The sequence below is a fragment of the Nyctereutes procyonoides genome, unplaced genomic scaffold (assembly GCF_905146905.1).
Source record: "Nyctereutes procyonoides isolate TBG_1078 unplaced genomic scaffold, NYPRO_anot_genome, whole genome shotgun sequence".
Classification (NCBI taxonomy): domain Eukaryota; kingdom Metazoa; phylum Chordata; class Mammalia; order Carnivora; family Canidae; genus Nyctereutes; species Nyctereutes procyonoides.
Window position 1 is genome coordinate 33,890,215 of NW_026575136.1, and position 15,877 is coordinate 33,906,091.

General features: G+C 47.0%; 1 protein-coding gene across 1 annotated transcript; it reads right to left on the reverse strand.

Annotated features, from left to right (window-relative positions):
- Nucleotides 1-356: 356 nt before the first annotated feature.
- Nucleotides 357-6,788, reverse strand: LOC129495401 (cerebellin-2). Its single transcript, XM_055302861.1, has 3 exons — nucleotides 6,426-6,788; nucleotides 3,353-3,472; nucleotides 357-3,091 (listed from the first exon to the last, which is right to left on the reverse strand). The coding sequence occupies exons 1-3, from the start codon at nucleotides 6,786-6,788 to the stop codon at nucleotides 2,894-2,896; spliced, it is 681 nt and encodes a 226-aa protein (XP_055158836.1). The 3' UTR covers nucleotides 357-2,893.
- Nucleotides 6,789-15,877: the final 9,089 nt, after the last annotated feature.

Below are 15,877 nucleotides of genomic sequence, written 5' to 3' on the forward strand. Positions count from 1 at the left end.
AGAAGCCCAGAGGTACGGATGCTCACATCAGACTGCACACAGTGCACATGTCACTTTTCCTCCCCAAATAAAGGAAAATATATTTCACATTTTGATCTGACCTACATATTTCCGCAGACCACACACAAGAGCTTCATCTCCCTCAAAGATCCTTAAACCAGACAGAATTTAGGCAGCTGCGAGGGTGGACAACAAAGAGCTTCAGAAGAACTACTATTGTGGCTTCTCCCTAATGTAGGGTTTGGCAACCAGCTCAAGATAGAAATAAACAAACAAACAAATAAATAAAGGCAGGAGTGGAATAAACAGGATTAAGTTTTTTTTTTCCTAAAATAAAAGAAACTCCTGAAATATGCTTACTTTTAGAATGATGAATTTAATAACTTATTTATTAGACGGCATAACCAAATTACAACCTGGACATGGTAAAGCTGTAAATACAAATATGTGCATTACATATTAGTAAGCGATAAAAATAGCACATACGCATATATTTTTTTTTCAGTCTCTGAAGTGCGGTATCGTTCCCCTAATGAAGTTTGCTACTTGTCTGAAATCAAACGGAAGGTTTTATAAAGGAGGGACAGAGGGCTAATTCACTGAGAGCAGTAAAACACAGAAGGAAAATATTCACTAGCGTCCTGTTTGCATTATTGGCATTAATAAACAACGCTCACGCTCAGAAGTGTGTCACCTAATCACAGAGCCAATGAACCCAAATGCTTTTTGGCTGATATTTCTTGATTTTTTTTCCTAACAAAATATAATATCATTTTAATTCAAATTCAGTTCTGTATCGTATTACGTACGCTGTCCACTTACGGCCATTAAAAACTTAGACTTTTCATCAAACTATATTATTTTCACTCTCATAATCCCCACTGCATTTATTTGGAAATGGAACCCAATGCTTCCCCATGCTCACATGTATCTTAGAAACACTTGATGCTGTATTGAAATGTCAGTTTCCTTTATATCCATGTTCTCTGATTGAAATATTGGATTGGAACTTGTACATCAATGATTGTATGTGATGAAAGCAGATCGCCTATCCATAAAGCCTTTTGAATACTGTCTTTTTTCACATAATATCTCCCCCTGAAATCTTTTCGTGTGAAAAATACAGATATAGATCGAAAGGTATCTAAGTGTGCAATTTCCATGGAGACCCACAGCTAGATCTGCAAATGGGGGTGTGCATTTGAGTGTGTGTTTTAAAGAGGCACAGTGTGGGCTTCCTTTCCCCGAGTCCTTGATCCGCGGCCTTTACTTCCACACACTGGGGGAGTTGGGAGACGATGTGAAGGGAGAAGAGCAAGCCAGACATCAAACCCATTTATTCTGAATCTTAAATTATGACTCTTTATCATCAATATTTTGGTTACATTGCTACACAAAGGACAAATTAACATCCGCTGTGAGGTCTCTTCTTCCATTGCTTTGGGATTAGTGACATTTCCTTGGCATATGATTCCTGCACCCGTCGGCTCCCAGCTGTATTGTAATACTATTGTTGTACAAGGGGCCAAAACAAGAAGGATTTGGAAAACTGCTCCCAGGGTGCCTCTGCCAATACCTGTAACTGCTGTGACTTCCAGGTGGCTTCCTGCCAGGTGTTCGCAGGGAGCATCAACACACCTCTTTCCTTGGCAGATCAGAGGAGGATCCTGAGGGAGAGTAGCTGGTCCTGTGGGCTTTGAAGCACCTGAGCCTGGTGTGCTCTCGCAGACACGGATGCAAACAGATGACAACAGGCTGCTGGGCAGACCCAGGTGCGCTGGGCCGAGAAAGCGTGTGTTTCAGAGACTTGGTCATTACCGCTTCCATTCTCATCTTACGTGATTCAAAGCCACCCAGGAATATCAAGTTCTTAGAGTATTCCAGAGCGTTAAAAAAAAAAAAAAATCCAGCTTGTTAGTTCTAACGGTGCATCTGAGAGAATCTCTTTGAAAGGATAAGCAGAATTGTCCATCTGTTATTTGGACTTTGATCTACAGGTACCTTCTGTTTGTTCTGGTCTCAACCAAAACAAAATACATCGGCGTTTTTTGTTTGGTTTGGTTTGGTCTCATTCAGGAATTCAGCATACATTTCTCTCCCCCGTCCCAGCACAGAAACATAGAAGAAGGAGGGGTAAGGAGGGAGAGCTGAACGTGGAAAGAAAGGTAAAGCTCTTCCAGGAAAAACAAAGCAAAAACTAAAAACAGAGAACCACACACACACACACACACACACACTCACGCGTACACACACACACACACACACACACACAATACAAAGCAAAAGTCGCAGTCCAATCGTGCAAAATTTGCTTCTCCAGATAAAGCACTTCTTGACAGATTCACAATGTCCCCTTCCCCCTCCCGAGGCCTCCCGTCCACCCGGGGGGAAAAATACAGAATGAGAGTGAAGCCATTCTTTTCCTTAAGGCTGAACAGACACATAAAGAACACATTTCGAGGACTCTCGGGCAGGTGGTGATTCGCAGGGCTCTTGCTCTGAGTCCCGCCTGAGGCCTGCAATCCGGCCCCAGGGTCGGCCGCCCTCCTGGCGTTGGGGCCGCGATACAACGTACAAACAAAAGAAGAAAAGTCAATGGTCCCGACAATAAAATCCAATATTGACTTCACAATCACAGGTACAAATTGCTCAAATCGATCATTTCATGTCTCCTTAAGACCTTGTCGTCTAAAACTAATTAGAAGCCAGGTTCCCGAGGAATGGTCAATATTCAAAGAAAATGCTGGAGATTTGGAAAGAAATCATTCTTCTACCTCGACAGTCCGACAGAGGTTGGAAACAAGTGGTCCTATTCTGGCGAGTCCAGGGTGTCTAGGAAGGGCGGACGCCCGGGTCCAGATGGCAACTTGCCCGCCGCCTGGGGCCACTGCGTTTATAGAGGAAACACCAAAAAGCCCGAGAACGTGGAGTACTTCCAGCCACCCATGAGGTTGCCTCTCTCTAGCTTGAGATGTACTTTGTCCTCTCTTTCCATCAGCAGCAGGACACCATTGCTGGCAGCTTCTCTGGTAACGTCCTGGTCACCTGCAAACGCTGAGATCACGGGGTAGCCGTTCTGCATTAAACTGACCTGCAGGGCAGAGGGCAAAGCTCAGTGGACCACACAGGACCCCACGTGCACCTGTTTGTCCTCTTCTGCCCCGAACCCACACGCTCTGCCCTTTCCGCGGAGCCACGCCAGAGGGCCTGGCCCCAAAGATGCTGTGGGCCCCTGCTCAGCAACGCCCCCACCTTGGCTGGCCCAGATTCCCAGACAGTAGGATGGGACCTGGAGCCGTAGGGCACTGGCCATCGGAACTGCAACGGTCCCCATGGTTTCACAGCGACCCACCTGGATGGTTTGTCTGTTGTACACTTTGACCACGTGGAAGCTGAAGCTATAAATCCCTTTCCTCGGTGCTACAAAAATACTGGAGGCGAGATCGAAATGGTTGCCAATATTTACTAATACCTGAAAAAGAAGAGGGAATACGACACAAACATAGCAAGTCCCTCCTCTGCATCTGTTGTGCTCAGGCCTGCAGAACCAACGCCACCGGTTCCTCCAGGGCCTGCACAGCAGCAGCAGCAAGAGGCACCCAGGCAGTGAGCCAAGGCTGCCCTGGGGGTGGTGGTGGGGGTGTAGGGCGGGAGGGTGGGAGCTGGTGCCAAAATACCCTACACCAGAAAGGGATTTTTAGAAGAATCCTAATGGACCATAATCAATAAAGATTTTTGTGAAGTGTATTTTATTTACACATTGTAAAAAGCAGATGCCAATTTTGCAGTCTGAGGGCAAGGCAGAGGGAAAGGAAGACAATGAGGTCAGTAAGCAAACGAAACTGGTCTGTGGGATTCCAGGGACTTCCACATCAAGTTTAGTTTCACAACTAGGGTGCCACGCCATGCTGAACCAGGAGAAGTAGACCTTGGGGTAAGAAGCCAATTCAGGGAAATAATTTACATCAGCTCAACCTTGGCATTTCACATGTTCCGGGAGAGGATAAGCTGGGTGAGGTTCCTGTCCCCGTGTATCCCCAGCCCCTGGCACCTTCCCTGGTGGCACACAGTAGGTGCTCAAGGGCAGGGACAGAGTGCAAAGTTGGGGTGGGTAAGCACTGGCTGCACCTGTCTCCTTCACTTGGCTCTAAGCACTGTGCTTGCTCCCTCTGCTGAGCTATGACGTCATGCAAATAAGCTTGAATAAATGAAGGGAGTGGAGACAGCAGTTGGATACCCTAAGCTCCAACTCCAGGAGCATGCAAGAATAATGACAAAATTAGCCAGACGATGTGAGGTCACGTGCCCCTGCCGATGATTTTTTTCATTTTTTTCCCCCCTCAAATGAAAGGGGGATGCGAGCGTTACAATGTCAAGAGCAGAATTTGAAGCGTGGAGGATCCCTTATTATGGCTCAATTCCTTTTCAGGTGTGTAAGGCGGAGTTTGGTCACCCCGTCTGGATCCCGTCCCCACCTCTTCTCACACACAAATGCACACACTCAATTAAAATACTAACACGGCCCGCCTGGTGTGCTGGGCTTTTTAAAGCCAACAGCCAGCAACAACAGAACCCCAGACTAGGGATCCCATCATCTGCTCAGAAAATAAATTTCAACCGGATACCTCTTGCAGTTACTCCTCACACACTCATCACAGCAGATGAATGACACGCGATCCCCACTGCAACATGCGGCCTGCCCGTGACAACTGCTGTCACCACTCAGGGAAAGAAACCGGCACCAGCTTCTGCAAGGGAGGCCGGGGCACTACTTCAGTCCCCCTCGCCTGCAGGGCTCAGCACAGACGCTCAGGGCTCTATTGTTCAGGACGGCTCGCTGCACAATGCCTGCACTCCGTCTCTTCAAGCCCATGCTCTCAGTCGGCCTTAGGATGCTTTAAAAAAGAATAAAGCACTCTCCATCCAAGCCCTCGGAGCTGCCTCTTCCAACTCAACTACCACAGCTCTTTCCCATCAGTTTTAAATTCCGGAAACTGGTAAATTTTGGGCCCTGCTGTGGATGAAAGAACACCCAAGGAGCAGGTTTCGCTTACTCCCTAACTGGGAAACCAGGGAAATAGCATTTTACCCGCCCTGCCATAGTTAGCTCATCTATAAAATTAGAATCTTACTACAACTTATCTTGCCCTCATCACAGAGTTCTCTTGACACCCAAGTGAAATGACGGGAGGTGACTAATAATAAGGTAAAGAATAGAGTAAATAGCAAATACCTATTTTGTTGTCTGCTTTATTTGGATATCATTAAAATCAGTAATTTCATTTTTTAAAAAAAAGTTCTTTAAAAACAGATGAAAAAGAGATCCCCCCCCCTCAAAAAAAATGGTCAAAACTTCAAAGTAGGTAATCCATAGCAAGGATTAAAATAAATTAAGCCTCTGGTCTAAAAAAAGGCAAGGGTGTGTTGGAAGTTTACCATCACTGAGGTGTAAGAACTGGTTAACAGAAGGGAAGTCAATTAAGTGTGGCCAGTGAGCCCAGTACCCGGGGCTTTAGTGGAAATTATTTTGGCAAAAGGAAGAGCCCGGGTAAAGTTTGGGAACCACAATAATGTTTTCAACTTGTTTCTGAAAAACAACAGAAACCAAGACGGGAGGGCACAAGAGGAAAGTCACTACCGCCAGTCCTGAGCCCAATACCCCAGAGAAGGGATTGCCAAGGTCTGATCATTTATGGACCCTTCTGCTTTGAGCAAAGTGAGGGAAGTTAAGTGACGTAGGGCAACTTAAGTCATTGATCCTTATTTTGTTTTTATTTTCAATCTGTATGACCACACTACATACACTATTTTATGTGCTGTACATATTTGTACACTACACTGTAGATATTGTATTTACTACCTATTGCATTTATATGATCTCACTCTGTTTTGCCTTGTATTTAGATAACCATCCCTGCTATTGCCCCCACACTCTCCCTGACTTATTTTTTCTCGAAGATAAGCACCTCTTCCCCAGTCCGTTCCACAATAAGCAGTAGACACATATTTTCTGACCGTTGGCTGAGACCTTTGGAAAACTCCCTTTTGGGGTGTGCTTTCAAAGCACTCAGTCCCGAGCCGGCCCCCTGGATGACTGAAGCCCACCCACCACACCCGGCAGCCCCCATCCCAGCGAAAAGTAAGATGTTCAATTTCCTCGGGTGAGGGGCTGCACTTCAGATCCCTGAGCCTTAAAGGACTGTCGGTCATCCAAGTGCCAATGGGGCTGCCAGTTCTAGAGGAGCCACAGTGTGAAAAAGGGCAATGGGAAGCAGAGCTTGCTTCCTCGGAAGGGGGAAAAAAGAAGGGCAGGGCAGGGCAGGGCAGGGCAGGGCCGAGAGGCGGGGGAGCCGGGAAGTCCCGGGCCCTCCACCCCTCCACCCCTCCACCCCGGGCGGAGGCGAGCTGGCAGGCCGCCGGCTGACCTGGTCGAAGTAGATGGTCATGGTGCGGTTGCTCATCTCGGACGGCTCGTGGTTGGTGCTCCGCGTGGCGGAGAAGGCCACCTTGGCGCTGCCGGAGCGCACGGAGATGCCCAGGGAGGAGGTGACGGCGCCGTCGGCCGACGGGCTCGAGTCGCACACCACCAGGCACTTGCCCTCCAGCACGATGGGCTCCGTGTCGTTCTGCGCCCGCACCGGGCAGCCGGCCGGCAGCAGCAGCAGCAGCAGCGCCAGCGCCAGCGCCGCCCCCAGGCAGGAGCCGCAGCCCGCCGGCTCGCGCAGCGCCCCCCGGCGCCCGGGCATGGTCAGCGGCGGCCCGCGGGGGCCCCGGCCGGGCGCCGGCATCCGGGCTGCGGGGGGCGGCGCGCGGGGGCGACGGCGGGCAGCGGCCGGGCGAGCGCGGGAGGGCGCGCAGGGCTGCGCGGGGCCTGGGGACGCCTCCTTTGGCCTCGGTCCCTCGCTCTGACGGTCAAGGCCAGGGTCGTCCTCAGAAGGCAGGCGCCAGCGGACCTGTCAGGGCAAAGAACCCGAACCCTTAGACTGGGAGCGACGCTGTGGGGGGAGGGGGCACGGGGAGCAGGTGCCTGCAGCGCAGGGGCCCCTCTCCCTGGCGGCCACCCTCTTAGTCCCGCACACGCCCCCCCCTCCCCGGTGGGCACAACAGGTCCGAGGAAGCCCCCGGCGCGCGGGGCAGGGCATCCCCGAGGGCTCCGGGGCGGCGCGCGCCGGGGGTGCGGTCAGGGAGAGGGGCCCGGGCTTCTGCGGGGCCTCGGCGGAAGCTCGACAGCGGTCGGTGACCTCAGGGACGCCGGCAGCGCCACCCCCAGCCCCTTCTGCAAAGGCGGAGAGGGGCTGAGATGCCGGCAAAGAAAGAAACTACTGAAGGCTTATCGCTTCCGTTTTAGCGGCATTTTCTTGAAAGCCACACCAAGAAACCTTTTTTTTTTTTTCCTTTATCTGCTTTCCCTTTCATCCTCTGTGTTTCCATCCCGGAGATTTTTTTTTTTTTTTTTTTTTAAGCAGTCCACTTAGTTAAGATCGTATCCATTTTCCGCCCCAAGATCAAATCCCAAGGAAGCTCCTTAGGGTGAGTAAGAGGTAAAAAATGAAAAAAAAAAAAAAAGAGAGAGGGAGAGAGAGAGATTCTAAAACCCGAACACCCACTTCCAAGGTCCCCGCAGCCGGCAGCGAGCGCCCTTGGAGGAGCCCCTCGGATCGCTCGGCCCCGCGCAGGACCCGCGGATCGCACCTCGGGGCGTCCCGGGCTTGCTTCACGGCGCAGCTTTTGTTCCTAGACTCGGAGCCCTCCTCTCCGGCCCGGGAGGCGGCCCCGGGCGTTCCGCCGACTTGAGCGCGCATTCGCACTTGTCCGCGGCCCTCTCCTCTCCCGCCAGCTGGGCCGGTCGTTGCGGCACCCAGCCGAGCCACGAACCGCACAGAAGCTCTCCCCTCACCGCCCACGGCCCCCTACAACTCCTCCAGCAGTCTCGCTACCTAACAAGACAGAAGTTGTTTCTCCGGGCGCAGCCTCTCCCCGGCCCCGGCACAAAATGCTGCCGCCACCCCCGCGCGCGCGCCCTCCCCGGAGCGCGGCTCTCCAAGGTCCTCGTTAAAATAAGACGCCTGGATGCAATCAAGGCGCGGGCGCGGGGGGCAGGCTCGGGTTGCGGTTACCTGGAACATCCATGGTGAGCGAGCCGCGCTGTCCGCGAAGTTGTTCTGCTTAAAGAAGAGGAGCGGCCGCTGGCGGGAGGAGACTCGGAGCGCAGCCCTTCTCCCCGCGCCTGGCCAATAACCGCGCCGCCCCGCCCTGCCCCTTTCCCGCGACGGCCCGCGCCCGCTCCGGGTCCGCCCCGCGCCGCGCACCCCGGGGCCCCGCGCCCAGCATCGCCGCGCCGGTCGTCCCGCTCCCCCACGCGCGGCGCCCCGTGCCCGCAGCTCCTCGGACCCTCGCGCCCCGCGCCGCGCCGCGCCGCGCCCCGCGCCTCGCACCCGTTAGGTCCCAGGCACCGCGCCGGTGCTGCGGCGCACCCCGGGCCCGCAGCCGAGGGGGGCCCCTCGCGCCCCGCGCGCCCCGCGCGCCCGCAGCCCGGCTCTGCCCGCCGGGGCCCCTCAGTCCCAGCCTCTCCTCGCGTCTCCAGACGGCACAGCCATCGCGATCGCCCGGAGGACTCGGCGCACTGCCCCCTCCCGGGCTCGGCGCCCGCTCCCCGCTCCCGCACCCCCGCCGCACCCTGCGCCGCCCAGGTCCGGCTCTCACCCAGACACCCAGAGCGAAATCCTCCCAGACGCCTCGCTTTTACTAATGAGGCACCCTCAGCGCGCCGGTCGCGCCTCTTCTTTTCGATTCTTTCTTTCCTTTTCCAAATTCCCTCCAAGTCTTAATCCTTAATAGCGCAACTACTTTCATAATTAGGGGGTAGAGCTGTTTTCTTAAAAAAATAAATAAATAAATAAATAAATAAATAAATAAATAAATAAATAAATAAAAATAAAATGAAATGAAATGAAATGAAATAAAAAATAAAAAGGACTGGAATGGAGCGAAAAAGCTTGGGATTTTAATGGCTTGAAGGCTGCGGTTCCGGAATCTCCAGTTTGGGAAATGTCAGATTTCGGCAGGGATTAAAAGAGGCGCCTCCGCCTGGGTTTGTGTGTCTGCTCCTCTGAACCTCGAGGCTCCCGGAGCGCATTGGCACTCGCGCTTGTTTATTAAAATGCCTACTCTGAGCTCTAACGACCTGGGGAGACGCGCGGGTTTCCCAGCTGCGCCCCAAGCGCGGGCGAGAAGCGCAAGCACGGACGTGGGGCGCCACCTACGGGCGCCGGGGCCTCCCTGCCGCAGCCTGCGGGCGGGCGGCGGGCGGCGGGCGGCGGGCGGGCGGGCTCCGCCGGGGTGGCCGCGTCCCGGGGACAGGGATGAGGTTCGCTGATGGTCTTCTGGGACCCAAAAAGCAGCAGTCCTGTCCTCTGCAAAAATATGACAACAACCAGCGATCTTCCCGGGATCCTTCGGTACCCTCGGCCTGGCCAAACGTGGCGACGCTCCTGATTTTGCAGATCTCCGCTGCTCCCACAGACAGCTCTGCCGGGGGGATGTGCGCTGCAGTCAGGTTATCATTGGTTATCGCCGGCCGCGCAACGTGTGCACAGACCACTGAGCTGTACCGTCTGTGCCTCCCCCAGACAGTATTTAAATGTACCCTCTTGCGACCTGACTTTTCAAAACATCGTTGAGAAAAATACATAGCCCTTTGACTTGCAGAGTGTGCCTGTGCAGACAGGCTGCTGGAAAAAAAAAAAAAAAAAGCATGCAAGTCGCCCAACGCTGTTCCTAAGAACAGAGCAAAAGTATCTCTTATTCCTCCAGACTTCCCACCTAACCCCTCTTTTGTTTGAATATTGCAGCCAGTGTTCTGGTTCCACCCTACGAGCGAGCGAGCGAGCCGCGTCTTTTCTTTTCGGGTAGGGGGTTTTCAAAGCTTTATTTCCCATGGGCTCTCCCCTATTTAGAACTGACAAGGCCTCATATCTAAGCAATGAGATTAAATTCGTTCCCAATCAGGTTAACCGAGATGGATGTGTGGGGAGACAGGGACAAAGAATTGCATATTTATTATGACATGAGACAAAATATTGAGTATGGTTGTAAAAATGGGATGAAAAGAACTGTTGACCCAAATGTTCTCTACGTACCATGCAAAAGAGTGAAAATCTAAAATGTCCCCCAAATCTGTTACCCCCCTAAGGATGTTCGCTGGAGTTAAGTACTTAATTTGAACATTTTTATAACATGGGAGTCAGATGTGCTGGACTTCAACTTTTTCAAAGCGCTCATATTTTGCTGCCATTTCTTTTTAGTTTATTTAACACAGTGGAAATTGTTGATTCTTACTCTCAGATAGTTACTTCATTTCAGTATTGCTTCGGTCTATTTATTATCGTCACAATAAGCACAACTCTGTCATTCCATCAAAGAGAGGACCGATTTGTGGGCAAGGTTAAATAGCAGAGGACACTAGGTCCATGAAAAAAATGTGAGGCACAGACTGATAATTAGAGCAATTTGGGGATGCTAATTAAGTTGCAATACTTCTCACACATCTATAAATCTTTAAATAACAGCTCTATTAAACAACTGTCTTAAATGTTGTGCTTGAACCAAATTATTATCATCACCTTTGGGGAGAATTAAAGCCAAAGCTCTTTTCCATGTGGCAGCAACACTATTTAAATTCTATAAATCAAGAAACCTTTAATCTATGGAGTGAGCTAAATCATGGACTTAGCGCAGGAAGCGTTCTTATATAATGGGAGAAAAAAACCAGGTTAGGCTTAAATTTAGGCTTGAGGCTCTTTTTAAAGAGAAAGTCATTGTGAAAAGCAGCAGACTGACGAAGAACATTATTTACTCACTGATTGATTGTTCTATCTCTAAGAAGATGCTTAGGTTGTCTCCTTATAGGTTGTGATAGAATTGTAGCCCAAGAACCTGCTTAGAAAGATTTTCAGAACATAACCTAGATTTTAAAGTGAAAATGTCTTCTGGTTATCCCAGGAGTTACTTCCGTTCCATTTTCATGTTACCAGGACTTGCCGCCATTCCTTCTAGAATTCCTACTACTCTACAGCGGCAGAGTCGTTTCTCTGTAAGTGTAGGGACATCCCATCCACAATCACAATGCCAGCAGTGTCATTTACTGAGCGTCTGTAAGGTCTCAGAAATTGCACCATGTCCTTTCTGTATGGTCTAGGATAAAGTTTAACACCCAGATCACCCTGTGGCAGACAAATGGTCACTTAGAGCTTAAGAGAAAAGTACTCTAATGTTTCTTTAAAGTAAAGTAAGAGGGGAGGGCTAGGACAATTCAAGTTCCCTTCCTTTCATTTGTCCTAAATATTTATCTTTAATAGAGCTTAAAATTGATTTCTTTGGATAGAAACTATCCCTAAAGTACATCTTTAGCATCCATGATAGTCTTTTCTTGCATCTCTAAACTGATATATAATATTTATGATTGTATTCTAGGCATGTGAAAACTGAAAAAAAATAAGTATTTTATGCACTTGGATGTGAATACGTGTACCTACTTTTAAAAAATAAACATGTAAACGTTAATCAGCAGAAGCTAATTTTCTTTTTAACTTTCCTGAAGAATAATTGGCAAATATAACTGTACATATTTAAAGTGTACATTATGATGACTGGATATATGTAGAAAGATTACCAAGATCAAGGTAATTAATGCATTCATCACTTCACATAGGTAAGAGAGTTCATTCTTTTTTATTTATGTCATGACAATGCTTAGGATCTACTTGCAGCAACTTTCAAGTATACAAACCATATCATTAACTATAGTCACCGTTCTTTACATTACATCTTCAAAACATATTGTTATTACCAGGGAAATTGGGTACCTTTGATCCACGTCACCCCTTTTCCTCTTCTCCTCCACCCCCACCAACAACCATCCTATTTTCTCTTTCTGGATTATACGTATAAGTGACACCATGCACCGCTGCCTTTTTCTATGTGACTTATTTCATTTAGCATGCCCTCTAAATTCATCCATTCTGGATTAATTTTACAAATGGCAAGATTTTTTTCCTTTTTTTTTTTTTGGCTGGGTACTATCGCGTTATGTACATGTACCACACTTTGTCTATTTATCCACTGACACATAGTTTGTTTCCATACTTCGGCTATAGTGAGTAACGCTGCAATGAACACGAGAGTGTATTTCTTTGAGATCCTGATTTCATTTCCTTCAGGTAGATACAGAGCCAGGAGTGGGTTTGCTTAGGTCTCAGGTCATTCTATGTTTACTTTAGTAAAAATACAAATCTCTAAAATTATTTACAAGTATATTTCCAATGTGGTATAATGTTATTCTAGCTGGTTATTAAGATGTGGAAAATAATCAAAATTCTAAATATTGCATACCTTTAGGTTATACATGCTAAATTGTTTAAATATCCAAAAATACACGTATTTTTCAATGTAATTGAAATGAGCATTAAGTCCAACATATATAACACCCATGAAATACTCCATGTTATGTGGGCATTTCAATAAATAAGAAACATTAGAAAAGAATCTTTACAGCTTGAAACCAGTTCTCATTCAGTTTAACAGAAAGACCAGGAATTGTCGAAGAAGCAACCGGTTTGTAATTGTTGACTGAAGTTACTAAATAATCATAATGATCCAGTCAAATTAGCTAAGAATTTGCTGATAGTTAAATATTCCAGATTAGCTGAATTCAAGTCAATTAAGATTGCATTATGCAGTCAGCATGCACTAAACCAATTCCTCTGCGATTCAAAGAACATGCCTGTTTTCAAAAACCATATAGCAGCTACTTTTTTTTCTGATATACGTTTCCAAATTCAATAAATATTCTTTAAAAATGATTTTTAAGTTTGCTTTTAATAGCAGAGTAATAAATTATAGAGCAACCTCTGACCTCATGTACTATTTCTACAACATTATAAAATGAACATATTACATTATAAAGTAATCCGTTTTTCACTCTCCAATGCCTTTCAAACTTAAAAAAAATGAAGTCTAGACATGTATTTGGGGGTAAATATTAGTACATATGAGAGTTTATGAGACAAGAGTATTGAAAACAGGTACCTGGGTGGCTCAATAGGTTAAGTGACTGCCCTCAGCTCAGGTCATGACCTGGGGAGTCCTGGGATCCAGCCCCACAGCCCTTCCTGCTCCTGTGGAGCCTGCTTCTCCCTCTGCCCCTCCCCCTGCTTGTGTTCTCTCTCTCTTTCTCTCTCAAATAAATATATAAATAAATCTTTTAAAAAAAGTATTGCAAACATACAAAGTGATCTAGTCTCTCGTCACTCCACTGTCACAGGCTACTTAATTCTTAATAAGGCATATCTTAACATCAGCAAACAAGGCAAATTAGCAACTTGATGGACTTCTAATACTTTAAAATAAAGCATACCAGCAGACATAGAAACTATTGGCTAGAGAAGAAAAAAATAATATTTTTTCAGCTATGTTTCATTGTCTTAAACAATCCTAAGATTTAATTTCTTCTATTTTATGATAGGAAATGTCTCTATTGCTTTACCAAATTGGGTCAAGTGCCTCGTGTTAGTCATTTTAATCCTATCAAAACAAAATTCTTTATAAATGAGGACGCTGTTTGTCAACTCTTATTTCTCGATATAAGATAGTATTACTAGAGGAAAGGTCCTTTGGCAAACTCCTGCTAAAACAAACAAACAAACAAAAATCTAGTTCCCAGAATTCATAGAGAATCCTTAATATACACCCACGGCACTTCCTGAAGTTCACTGTGAGCACTCTTTCTTGTAGTGTAATTATATAACTTCCTTTTCGGAATGAGCTACATGTCTGTGTTCAAGGCTCTTTATATTCAGAACATTTGAGTACAGGTGATAAACATGAATCATATATTTTTACTAGAAATGAATTTTAAAATAAGAACATACATGATTTAAGAAAAAAACAAAAACTATTTTCCTCTTCTGCTTTCAGAAATAGTCTATGAAGTTATGGGTCCATGGACATTTTTCTCTCACATGTTCCCCTGTAAGAATAGATTTTATAGAGGTGTGTGGTATTTGTACGTATTCAATAATGCTTTAAGTCCAAAAATGTTGTAGACACTTTTAATAATACGAGGCATGTAACCATTTTAGCTTTCTGAAATAGGTTTTTATTTTCAAATTTTCATTTAACATAGAGCCTTTGTTCTTTAAAAAAAAAGATTTTATTTATTCAGGAGAGACACGGGGGGCGGGGGAGAGAGGCAGAGACACAGGCAGAGGGAGAAGCAGGCTCCACACCACTGAGCCACCCAGACATCCTATTTAGAGCCTTAGTTCTTCTCAGAGGACATGCCTACATCTTCAAAAAGCAACAAGGTGGAGAATAGGATAGAATTAAAGGAGCAAGGAGTTGGTAGGTTAGGGAGGAACTATGTGTGGTAGGTTCTGTTTTTGAAGTGTGAATCTTTGCAGCTAGTGACCTGGAGTCAGCAGATATCTTAATGAACTCCTTGTCATCATCTCCTAGCTGAGTCCAGCTAGGCTACCTGCTATCACCCTAGGGACCTGGGAATCAGAAGGTATTCCTATTGGGTCACTGCAATACACTGACCTATGGATGGGAATATTTCAGTCCAACATAAGATGAATGTAACTGGAACATTGCTTAGATGTCAGTATAGTCTCTTTTGGTGTGGCTTCAAAAGGTATTTGAGAGGAGGAACTAATTATTTCATGTTTGCTATCAATTGCTGATCTTGAGACTACTCTTTGAAAGAGGCTGTCCTCATGGAATATTAAGAAGACATTCACAGGTTTGTTAGGTTTTGATACTGAGCAACTTGAAGGCTCATGTTTTAGAATTATGCCTTGTCCACGCTAGGAAATCTCTGGTTATGTCTTAGGAGCCATTCTTCTGATGTAATCCACTATGAAATCTATTTTTACGTTGATCAGAAGTTTTTAAGAGAAATAGGGTTATCCTCTGCACAGAGATCAGAGGGCAGGAGCTCATATATTTAAGAAAAGTCTCTTCACCTGAAAATAAAATATGTGCTCCCTGGTGGTTTGAGCAAGCACTGAACTGGCAATGGCTGGATTCTTTTTCTGATCATGTACACACGGCATCTGTGTTCCATGGCTGCCCACTGCTCACCTCCTTCATATGCTTTCTTCACCCTAACTCGACCAGACTATGGAGATGTATATTAATACAGATTCATAGAGGAAAGGAAGGCAGTGAAGTTGATGAAGGAAATCATACATGCCCATGACGCCCAAACTGCAATGAGCAAATGAATCATCTGGAAATCTTGTTGGAAATGTAGATTATGAATCGCTAAGCCTGGGGTGGGACCTGAAAGTCTACATCTAACAAGCTCGCAGGCCATGGTCAATGTTGATGGGCTGCAGGCTACACTGGGGAGAGCAAAGATCTACCCTTCTGTTCCTTTTTTTTTTTTTTTTTAAGATTTTATTTATTTATTCATGAGAGACACACAATGAGAGAGAGAGAGGCAGAGACACAGGCAGAGGGAGAAGCAGGCTCCATGCAGGGACCCGGATGTGGGACTCGATCAGGATCCCCAGGATCAGGCCCAGGGCCAAAGGTGGCGCTAAACCACCCAGCTACCGGGGCTACCCTACCCTACTGTTCTTATGGGGAATTTAACACCCGAAAAACATTCTGAAGGTCTACCAGTAGGATGTTTATGAGGAGGATAAGCTTAAATAAAAGAAGCTAAATTCACAACAGAAAATGGGCTGGTGGTCACACAATAAATTATGGAAGCCAAAACTCTGTCGGCTGGTGTGATGATACCAGGTCTGTTTCATTATCACCCGATGATGCCATTTTCCCAAGTTTGTCCCACTACATTCTATACACATTC

Coding starts and splice junctions, on each gene's coding strand:
- LOC129495401 (XM_055302861.1), bottom strand. CDS start 6,788: ATGCCGGCGCCCGGCCGGGGCCCCCGCGGGCCGCCGCTGACCATGCCC. Junction 3,473..6,425: donor TGACCATCTACTTCGACCAG/GTCAGCCGGCGG, acceptor CTTCTTTTTCAG/GTATTAGTAAATATTGGCAA. Junction 3,092..3,352: donor ACAACAGACAAACCATCCAG/GTGGGTCGCTGT, acceptor TCTGCCCTGCAG/GTCAGTTTAATGCAGAACGG.